The 12500-nt window shown below is 35.0% G+C and overlaps 1 protein-coding gene across 2 annotated transcripts in view; it reads right to left on the reverse strand.

Moving 5' to 3' along the window:
• The window catches only part of LOC133609850 (guanine nucleotide exchange factor VAV3), a 253478-nt gene that overhangs the window by 188872 nt on the left and 52106 nt on the right, over positions 1 to 12500 (reverse strand). For both annotated transcript variants that reach the window (XM_061965862.1, XM_061965861.1), the window contains exon 2: positions 7324 to 7440. In XM_061965862.1, the coding sequence (XP_061821846.1) occupies positions 7324 to 7440 (117 nt within the window). The remainder of the gene's footprint in view (positions 1 to 7323; positions 7441 to 12500) is intronic.

The following is a 12500-nucleotide window of genomic DNA, read 5'->3' on the forward strand; positions in this document are numbered from 1 at the left end:
ACACCCTGGACAAGTCGCCACCTCATCACAGGGCCAACACAGATAGACAGTTAAAGGGGAACATTATCACAATTTCAGAATGGTTAAAACCATTAAAAATCAGTTCCCAGTGGCTTATTATATTTTTCGAAGATTTTTTTAAAAATTTTACCCATCATGCAATATCCCTAAAAAAACTTCGAAGTGCCTGATTTTAACCATCGTTATATACACCCGTCCATTTTCCTGTGACGTCACATAGTGATGCCAACACAAACAAACATGGCGGAAAGAACAACAAGCTATAGCGACATTAGCTCGGATTCAGACTCGGATTTCAGGGGCTTAAGCGATTCAACAGATTATGAATGTATTGGCAGGTAGCGAAAACGGAATTGAAGAAGAAACTGAAGCTATTGAGCCATATCGGTTTGAACCGTATGCAAGCGAAAACGACGAAAACGACACGACAGCCAGCGACACGGGAGAAAGCGAGGACGAATTCGGCGATCGCCTTCTAACCAACGATTGGTATGTGTTTGTTTGGCATTAAAGGAAACTAACAACTATGAACTAGGTTTACAGCATATGAAATACATTTGGCAACAACATGCACTTTGAGAGTGCAGACAGCCCAATTTTCATCAATTAATATATTCTGTAGACATACCCTCATCCGTTCTCTTTTCCTGAAAGCTGATCTGTCCAGTTTTGGAGTTGATGTCAGCAGGCCAGGGAATAGGGGGTTTAGCTCGCTCGTCTGCGGGAACAAACTGCCGCCATTGCTTGCCGTGCTACCGAGGTCCTTTGTCCCTGAATAGCTCACACACTCCGGCAGATTCAATGGGGGTCTGGCGGCAGATTTCTTTGACTTTATCGTTGGAAATGCATCTGCTTTGAGTGTTGCAGGATATCCACACATTCTTGCCATCTCTGTCGTAGCATAGCTTTCGTCGGTAAAGTGTGCGGAACAAACGTCCAATTTCTTGCCACTTTCGCATCTTGGGGCCACTGGTGCAACTTGAATCCGTCCCTGTTCGTGTTGTTACACCCTCCGACAACACACCGACGAGGCATGATGTCTCCAAGGTACGGAAAACAGTCGAAAAAACGGAAAATAACAGAGCTGATTTGACTCTGTGTTTGAGAAAATGGCGGATTGCTTCCCAATGTGACGTCATCGCTCCAAGAGCGAATATTAGAAAGGCGTTTAATTCGCCAAAATTCACCCATTTAGAGTTCGGAAATCGGTTAAAAAAATATATGGTCTTTTTTCTGCAACATCAAGGTATATATTGACGCTTACATAGGTCTGGTGATAATGTTCCCCTTTAAAGAATATATTGATGAATACGATTTTTAGGGATTCTTGGCCAAAACCGAGGCCAAAAACCGAAACACTGGAAAAAAAATTGTCAATTGTTATTACCGTTGTGTTGTCTTGATACCGCCGGAAATGTGTCCCGTGAAAAACCGTCCGACCGGAACTCTCTAATAACTAAAGTTCCTTGGGTGAATAATGTAAACTCACGACACCGGTATGTTTTAGCGCTTTCATGGCGAGTTTACTGACAGATATAAGTAAGAACTTTACACTACTTTATATTAGAAATGGCAACAGCGGAGGATGAATGTCCCATAACAAGAAGATAGAGACAAAGAAGAAGCTTATCGACTACAGTGTCAACAGACTACAAAGGCGGACTTGCGCAAATTTTCAGGACTTATGCAGATCCCAAATACACATCAGCAGGTACCAGAAGATAAGAAAAGTTGCTTTTGAATAATGTTGCGAAACAAAACGCCAGATAATACAAACCCCGTTTCCATATGAGTTGGGAAATGGTGTTAGATGTAAATATAAACGGAATACAATGATTTGCAAATCATTTTCAACCCATATTCAGTTGAATATGCTACAAAGACAACATATTTGATGTTCAAACTGATAAACATTTTTTTTTTTTGCAAATAATCATTAACTTTAGAATTTGATGCCAGCAACACGTGACAAAGAAGTTGGGAAAGGTGGCAATAAATACTGATAAAAATGAGGAATGCTCATCAAACACTTATTTGGAATGTCCCACAGGCAAATTGGGAACAGGTGGGTGCCATGATTGGGTATAAAAGTAGATTCCATGAAATGCTCAGTCATTCACAAACAAGGATGGGGCGAGGGTCACCACTTTGTCAACAAATGCGTGAGCAAATTGTTGAACAGTTTAAGAAAAAACGTTCTCAACCAGCTATTGCAAGGAATTTAGGGATTTCACCATCTACGGTCCGTAATATCATCAAAGGGTTCAGAGAATCTGGAGAAATCACTGCATGTAAGCAGCTAAGCCCGTGACCTTCGATCCCTCAGACTGTACTGCATCAACAAGCGACATCTGTGTGTAAAGGATATCACCACATGGGCTCAAGAACACTTCAGAAACCCACTGTCAGTAACTACAGTTGGTCGCTACATCTGTAAGTGCAAGTTAAAACTCTCTTATGCAAGGCGAAAACCGTTTATCAACAACACCCAGAAACGCCGTCGGCTTCGCTGGGCCGGAGCTCATCTAAGATGGACTGATACAAAGTAGAAAAGTGTTCTGTGGTCTGACGAGTCCACATTTCAAATTGTTTTTGGAAACTGTGGACGTCGTGTCCTCCAGACCAAAGAGGAAAAGAGCCATCTGGATTGTTATAGGCGCAAAGTTGAAAAGCCAGCATCTGCGATGGTATAGGGGTGTATTAGTGCCCAAGACATGGGTAACTTACACATCTGTGAAAGCGCCATTAATGCTGAAAGGTACATACAGGTTTTGGAGCAACATATGTTGCCATCCAAGCAACGTTACCATGGACGCCCCTGCTTATTTCAGCAAGACAATGCCAAGCCACGTGTTACATCAACGTGGCTTCATAGTAAAAGAGTGCGGGTACTAGACTGGCCTGCCTGTAGTCCAGACCTGTCTCCCATTGAAAATGTGTGGCACATTCTGAAGCCTAAAATACCACAACGGAGACCCCCAGACTGTTGAACAACTTAAGCTGTACATCAAGCAAGAATGGGAAAGAATTCCACCTGAGAAGCTTCAAAAATGTGTCTCCTCAGTTCCCAAACGTTTACTGAGTGTTGTTAAAAGGAAAGGCCATGTAACACAGTGGTGAACATGCCCTTCCCCAACTACTTTGGCACGTCTTGCAGCCATGAAATTCTAAGTTAATTATTATTTGCAAAATAAAAATAAAGTTTATGAGTTTGAACATCAAATATCTTGTCTTTGTAGTGCATTCAATTGAATATGGGTTGAAAAGGATTTGCAAATAATTGTATTCCGTTTATATTCACATCTAACACAATTTCCCAACTCATATGGAAACGGGGTTTGTATGTCTAACGGTAAGTAATACTTGTATCTCTGACTACGGTAGCCATAATGGGCCAACAATCCATCAAGCGGTGAGGCTTCAAAGTCATACTAAAAAATGTTGACGGATTTTTGAGTGCCGTGTGTAATGTTCTTTATATTTTCAATGGAACATTTCAAGTTTTTGGTGTCATTGCAGTCCACACGTATCTCTTATGTGTGACTGCCATCTACTGGTCACACTTATCATTACACTGTCTCGCAAATAAAATTGCTTGGAGGTCAATAAGCACAACCAGAATCATTCCATACATTAGGCGCACCGGTTATAAGGTTATATATGTCGATTTTTTGAGAAAATTAAAGGATTTTAAGTGCGCCTTATAGTCCGAAAAATACGGTAAATCTGTCATAAGGAGCGGCGTTTTTTTAGACCTGCCATTTCCACCCGATCAAGCCTTTTTTCTAACATTCCACACTACAAAATAAAAGTATGTATGATTTGTGTTATCGTATTGGATTAATATCGATATCGGCCAATACTCAAAATTCCCATATGGTAAGCAATTGAAATTACTGCTACTTTGTGTTCTGTCATCATAGCTACTGATCACTAATCATCTCTAATAGTGTGAGCACAGCTGTTCTATCATTAAACATCTACTTCTCAGTCAATTACCGTAGTTTTCGGAGTATAAGTCGCACCGGAGTATAAGTCGCACCTGCCGAAAATGCATAATAAAGAAGGAAAAAAGTATAAGTCGCACTGGTGGTCAAACTATGAAAAAAACTGCGACTTATAGTCCAAAAAATGCGGTAATCAGTTTTCTACAGAAAATACGGAATCTTTTTGTCATAATTTGCATTTTCCATGCGCGTCCGTCCCTCGTTTTTCCACCATGACTTTCTGCAGTTAGCTCCACGTCCTTATTTGTGGGAAAATAGTGTCGTCATGTTTAACCCTCGGACCCCATTGCACAAATCGTGTCAAAATAAAGCCACGTGCATCAGCCTGTATCTAATTAAACCAGCTGGGGACGTGCCGAGGTCAGCGGGAGGCTCGTCAAAGAACCGGAGACGCTCGCGCGGCTTTCCAAGCACAGAGTCTGCGTTTTAGCAAAAATAATGAACCACCGAGTCCAGCCTTTTTTTCTTTTTTTTTTCAAAAGACTGCATGCTGAGACAATTTCACCCTAACGAGAGGAAGTGAGGAAAGTGCCGAGTCATGCTGGTGATTACTTCAGCGTGAACTTGGGAAGGCTGCAATATGTAAATAGTTCAGACCGTTGGGACGAGTTACAAAGTAACCCTGCTAAAAAAAAATGTTAACAGTGGAAAGTTGGCTTGAAAGACGAGAAAACGTAAGCCTGATATCAGCATCCGTATCACAATTCTTATTGATTCAAATTGTTCATCGATTCATAATTTTCAAAAATCCTTAACAAGTGGAAGTACCAGAAAAGAACCGTAAAGTTTGAGGCCAACAGCAAATGCATACTGAACAAGAATTTGCTCCATACTAAACCTCAATAATTCCAATATGGCAGGCAATAATTAGAATATAAACACCTCAACTGACTGTACTTGAATGTATAAAATACTGTATTTATATTATTCACATGTGAATAATGCTGGATAATACTGTATTTATATTATTCACATGTGAATAATGCTGTATAATAGACTGTATTTATATTATTCACATGTGAATAATGCTGTATAATAGACTATTTATTATTATTCACATGTGAATAATGCTGTATAATACTGTATTTATATTCACATGTGAATAATGCTGTATAATACTGTATTTATATTATTCACATATGAATAATGCTGTATAATAGACTGTACAGTTTTTATATTATTCACATGTGAATAATGCTGTATAATAGACTATTTATTATTATTCACATGTGAATAATGCCGTATAATAGACTGTATTTATATTATTCACGTGTGAATCATGCTGTATAATAGACTGTATTTATATTATTCACATGTAAATAATGCTGTATAATAGACTGTATTTATATTATTCACATGTGAATCATGCTGTATAATAGACTGTATTTATATTATTCACATGTGGATCATGCTGTATAAGACTTAGACTTAGACAAACTTTAATGATCCACAAGGGAAATTGTTCAACACAGTAGCTCAGTTACAATGATGGAAAGTGCAAGGATGGAAAGGACAATGCAGGTATAAATAGACTAATATAGCGATAAAAAAATCTAACATATATACGAATATATACATATGTGTACAGAATAATATATATACAGATATATTATGTTATGTTTATAATAGACTGCATTTGTATTTATATTATTCACATGTGAATAATATAAATACAGTCTATTATACGGCATTATTCACATGTGAATAATATAAATACAGTCTAGTATACAGCATTATTCACATGTGAATAATAGTCTATTATACAGCATTATTCACATGTGAATAATATAAATACAGTCTATTATACATCATTATTCATATGTGAATAATAGTCTATTATACAGCATTATTCACATGTGAATAATATAAATACAGTCTATTATACAGCATTATTCACATGTGAATAATAGTCTATTATACAGCATTATTCACATGTGAATAATATAAATACAGTCTTTTATACATCATTATTCATATGTGAATAATATAAATACAGTCTATTATACGGCAATATTCACATGTGAATAATATAAATACATTCTATTATACAGCATTATTCACATGTGAATAATATAAATAGTCTATTATACGGCATTATTCACATGTGAATAATATAGTCTATTTTACAGCCTTATTCACTTGTGAATAATATAAATACAGTCTATTATACAGCATTATTCACATGTGAATACTACAAATACAGTCTAGTATACAGCATTATTCACATGTGAATAATAGTCTATTATACAGTATTATTCACATGTGAACAATATAAATACAGTCTATTATACATCATTATTCATATATGAATAATATAGTCTATTATGCAGTATTATTCACATGTGAATAATAAATAGTATATAATACAGTATTATTCACATGTGAATAATATAAATACAGTCTATTATACATCATTATTCTTATGTGAATAATATAAATACAGTCTATTATACAGCATTATTCACATGTGAATAATACAAATGGTCTGTTATACAGCATTATTCACATGTGAATAATATAAATACAAATAGACTATTTGTATTATTCACATGTGAATAATGCTGTGTAATAGACTGTATTTATATTATTCACATATGAATAATGATGTATAATAGACTATTTATATTATTCACATGTGAATAATGCTGTATAATAGACTATTTATTATTCACATGTGAATAATACTGTATAATAGACTGTATTTATATTATTCACATGTGAATAATGCTGTATAATAGACTGTATTTATATTCACATATGAATAATTATGTATAATAGACTGTATTTATATTATTCACATGTGAATAATGCTGTATAATAGACTATTATTCACATGTGAATAATGCTGTATAATAGACTGTATTTATATTATTCACATGTGAATAATGCCATATAATAGACTGCATTTATATTACTCACATGTGAATAATGCTGTATAATAGACTGCATTTATATTATTCACATGTGAATAATGCTGTATAATAGACTATATTTATATTATTCACATGTGAATAATGATGTATAATAGACTGTATTTATATTATTCACATGTAAAAAATACCAAAGTGTCTATTGTGAGCGAACTGTGGTGCTGAATTTCCCCCAGGGATCAATAAAGTACTTTCTATTCTATTCTATTCAAACGCATCAATTGACTATTTACATCTTTTTAAGAGAAGAAATCAAAACCATTTTTGACAAATGGAGTGGTTGACTCAAAGACTTGAAAGTGTGCCAACTTTCGAGTCTTTGAACGCAGCACAGATGGAGACGCACCACACAGCGGCTGCCTCACCTTTCCGAAGTCTCTGACGTCAAACAGGTCGAACGCCTCGAACAGCTCGCTTTTCTTCATGCCGAATGTGTAGCTGCACACTGTCAGGAAAGTCCTGATGTTCTTCAGGCACAGGAACTACGGAGAAGAGAAACATCAGAGTCAATGTGATGTGCGACAATATATTTCTTTAAGAACCATCCAGATTGTTATCAGCGTAAACTTCAAAAGCCATCATCTGTGATGGTATGGGGGTGTATTAATGCCCAACTTATTCTTCTGCTTGGCTACACTGTAAAGATTTACCAGGATTTAACAGTATTATTTCACAGTAAAATACAGTAATCAAAATTTACTGTAACTTTACAACAAATTACCGTACACTTATAATTCACTTTATTTAAATTCACAATAAAGGACGGCAATTGTTTCTATGAAAGTACTAGTTAGTCAGTAATTTACATTGAGCATTTTACAGTGTACTTCACATTAGTTTTAGGCGATATTACAAATTTGAGTATCCAAAACGGAGTAGTTACAGGGGCAGTGTGGGTTATACCATCTCAGCAGGCACAAGACATTGATACAACGTTGATTATACGTACATGTCCTTTAAAACTGACTTTGAAACAATGCTGCAAAATAGTTGTATTTGTAAATTGAGACAACGTTGATGTTTGATCCACCTTGTTGGTTGGGAAATGACCAAATTTCAATAATCAAATCAACCTCACAACCTGACATTGATTAAATGTCGTCAAAAAGCATGTTGTTTCAACATTGTAGAATATTGGTTGGGAAATGACCAAAAATTGAAAGGTCAAATGAACGTCGGGACCCAACATTGATTAAACGTTGTCAAAAAGCATGTTGTTTCAACGTTGTATTTGTGTTGTGGAATATTGGTTGGGAAATGACCAAATTTCAATGGTCAAATCAACGTCAGAACCTGACATTGTTTAAATGTCGTCAAAAAGCATGTTGTTTCAACATTGTAGAATATTGGTTGGAAAATGACCAAAAATTCAAAGGTCAAATCAACGTCGGGACCCAACATTGATCAAACGTCGTCAAAAAGCATGTTGTTTCAACGTTGTTTTTGTGTTGTGGGATATTGGTTGGGAAATGACCAAAATTCAATGGTCAAATCAACGTCAGAACCCGACATTGTTTAACGTCGTCAAAAAGCATGTTGTTTCAACGTATTTGTGTTGTGAAATATTGGTTGGGAAATGACCAAAATTCAATGGTCAAGTCAATGTCAAAACCCAACATTGATTAAACGTTGTCAAAAAATAATGTTTCAACATTGTATTTGTGTTGTGGGATATTGGTTGGGAAATGACCAAATTTCAATGGTCAAATCAACGTCAGAACCTGACATTGTTTAAATGTCGTCAAAAAGCATGTTGTTTCAACATTGTAGAATATTGGTTGAAAAATGACCAAAAATTCAAAGGTCAAATCAACGTCGGGACCCAACATTGATCAAACGTCGTCAAAAAGCATGTTGTTTCAACGTTGTTTTTGTGTTGTGGGATATTGGTTGGGAAATGACCAAAATTCAATGGTCAAATCAACGTCAGAACCCGACATTGTTTAACGTCGTCAAAAAGCATGTTGTTTCAACGTATTTGTGTTGTGAAATATTGGTTGGGAAATGACCAAAATTCAATGGTCAAGTCAATGTCAAAACCCAACATTGATTAAACGTTGTCAAAAAATAATGTTTCAACATTGTTTCTGTGTTGTAGAATATTGGTTGGGAAATGACCAAAATTCAATGGTCAAATCAACGTCAGAACCCAACATTGAATAATCGTAGTCAAAAAGCATGTTGTTTCAACGTTGTATTTGTGTTGTAGAATATCGGTTTGGAAACTGGCCACATTTCTATGGTCAAATCAATGTCACAATATAACATTGATTAAACGTCGTCAAAAAGCATGTTTCAACATTGTATTTGTGTTGTGGAACATTTTTTTGGGAAATGACCAAATTTCAACGATCAAATCAACGTCACAACCTGACATTGGTTAAATGTCAACAAAAAGCATGTTGTTTCAACGTTGTATTTGTGTTGTGGAACATTGGTTGGGAAATGACCAAAATTCAATGGTCAAATCAACGTCACAAGATAACATTGATTAAACGTCGTCAAAAAGCATGTTGTTTCAATGATGTAGAATATTGGTTGGGAAATGACCAAAACTCAATGGTCAAATCAACGTCAGAACCCGACATTGATTAAACGTCGTCAAAAAGCATGTTGTTTCAATGTATTTGTGTTGTGGAATATTGGTTGGGAAATGACCAAAATTCAATGGTCAAATCAACGTCACAATATAACATTGATTAAAAGTCGTCAAAAAGCATGTTGTTTCAACGTTGTAGAATATTGGTTGGGAAATGACCAAAACTCAACGGTCAAATCAACGTCACAACCTGACATTGATTAAACGTCAACAAAGAGCATGTTGTTTCAATGTTGTATTTTTGTTGTGGAATATTGATTGGGAAATGACCAAAATTCAATGGTTACATCAACGTCACAACATAACATTGTTAAAACGTCATCAAAAAGCATGTTATTTCAACGTATTTGTGTTGTGGAATATTGGTTGGGAAATGACCAAAATTAAACGGTCAAATAAACTTCAGAACCCAACGTTGATGAAACGTTGTCAAAAAGCATGTTGTTTCAACGTTATGTTTGAGTTGCTCAACGTCAGGATCTAATTCAGGGATCACCAACCTTTTTGAAACCAAGAGCTACTTCTTGGGTACTGATTAATGCGAAGGGCTACCAGTTTGATACACATTTAAATAAATTGCCAGAAATAGACAATTTGCTCAATTTATCTTTAACTCTGTTATTATTAATAATTAATGATATTTATCTTTTATGGAAGGTTTTTTGTAGAGAATAAATGATGAAAAAAAACACTTAATTGTACGGTTTAAAAGAGGAGAAAACACGAAAAAAATGAAAATTAAATTTTGAAACATAGTTTATCTTCAATTTTGACTCTTTAAAATTCAAAATTCGACCGAAAAAAAGAAGACAAAAACTAGCTAATTCGAATCTTTTTGAAAAATAAAAAAAATAATTTATGGAACATCATTAGTAATTTTTCTTGATTAAGATTAATTTTAGAATTTTGATGACATGTTTTAAATAGGTTAAAATCCAATCTGCACTTTGTTAGAATATATAACAAATTGGACCAAGCTATATTTCTAACAAAGACAAATCATTATTTCTTCTAGATTGTCCAGAACAAAAAATTTAAAAGAAATTCAAAAGACTTTGAAATAAGATTTAAATTTGATTCTACAGATTTTCTAGATTTGCCAGAATAATTTTTTTGAATTTTAATCATAAGTTTGAAGAAATATTTCACAAATATTCTTCGTCGAAAAAACAGAAGCTAAAATGAAGAATTAAATTAAAATGTATTTATTATTCTTTACAATAAAAAAAAAAAAAATTACTTGAACATTGATTTAAATTGTCAGGAAAGAAGAGGAAGGAATTTAAAAGGTAAAAAGGAATGTGTTTAAAAATCCTAAAATCATTTTTAAGGTTGTATTTTTTCTCTAAAATTGTCTTTCTGAAAGTTATAAGAAGCAAAGTAAAAAATTTGAATTTATTTAAACTAGTGAAGACCAAGTCTTTAAAATATTTTCTTAGATTTTTAAATTCTATTTGAGTTTTGTCTCTTAGAATTAAAAATGTCGAGCAAAGCTAGTAAATAAATACAATTTAAAAAATAGAGGCAGCTCACTGATAAGTGCTGCTATTTGAGCTATTTTTAGAACAGGCCAGCGGGCGACTCATCTGGTCCTTACGGGCGACCTGGTGCCCGCGGGCACTGCGTTGGTGACCCGTGGTCTAATTCAACAAGTTCTCAACGTTGTTTTAACATCCTGGGGATGCTGATAAGTCAAATTTTCAAGATCATTGAATGATTCAGACTTGGATTACAATTGTAATCAGACACACAGCACGGTGGTGTAACAATATCATTACATATTTGAATTGTTTCCTACTATTGGCTCTGATTTAAATAATTTTCGTTTGTGTGTCCCTTTACTTATTTGCTGAATTTGTCGAGGAAAACGCCAAATGATTTTTTGATGTCAAAAATAATGACATAAGTCCTGTAGAACTGACCAAATACTGACACTATATTTAGTATCGTCACTGTTAGGGGTGCAACAGTACGTGTATTTGTATTGAACAATTTCGGTACGGGGTTTCCGGTTCGGTTCGAGGCGTACCGAACAAGTTTCCACACGAACATATTAAGTAGCCGCCAAAGCTAAAGTCTTAACAAGCTGCTCCTCATTTTGCTGTGTGTGTGTGTGTGTGTGTGTGTGTGTGTGTGTGTGTGTGTGTGTGTGTGTGTGTGTGTGTGTGTGTGTGTGTGTGTGTGTGTGTGTGTGTGTGTGTGTGTGTGTGTGTGTGTGTGTGTGTGTGTGTGTGTGTGTGTGTGTGTGTGTGTGTGTGTGTGTGTGTGTGTGTGTGTGTGTGTGTGTGTGTGTGTGTGTGTGTGTGTGTGTGTGTGTGTGTTATGGACAGCAAAGCCCTGTCTGTTATTTCACTTTACCTTTTTCTGTGTTGATTGAGCTGTGTTGAAGCATCAAAAAAGGACATTATGTTAAATGAAGTTTCTGTCTCTGATAGTTGATATAATAATGTAACTGCATCATAAAGCCTACATGAACTCCATGGTGTTCAGGGATGAATAGTCTCTCCTATTGCTATTGTACTATTTTTTCAGCTATAGTTACATTAATCATTAGTAATGTAGCAGCCTAGTTTTGAATGGCAGGGTCCCTGCTATCACATGTTGATAAATATATAACATTTACATAATAAAAATGAACTACAGGCTTCCCAAATGCTGTAATAAATTAAGCATGATGAGTTGACTTGAAACTGTTTAATGTAGCACTTTTTATATGTAGAAGAAAAGTTTTGTCATTTTATTTAATCTGAGCAACAACTTGAGGCAGTTTAATGTTGATTAACGTGGGCAGAATTATTATAGTGTTCCCAATGTTAAAAGGATAAAGCCACTGTTTACAAATTTGGTAAATAAATAACCAAAAAATTTATATTTTGTTGTTTTCTTACTGTACCGAAAATGAACCGAACCGTGACCTAAACCGAGGTAATTGTTGTGTACCGT

Source organism: Nerophis lumbriciformis, linkage group LG07, assembly GCF_033978685.3.
Source record: "Nerophis lumbriciformis linkage group LG07, RoL_Nlum_v2.1, whole genome shotgun sequence".
In the NCBI taxonomy this organism is placed as follows: domain Eukaryota; kingdom Metazoa; phylum Chordata; class Actinopteri; order Syngnathiformes; family Syngnathidae; genus Nerophis; species Nerophis lumbriciformis.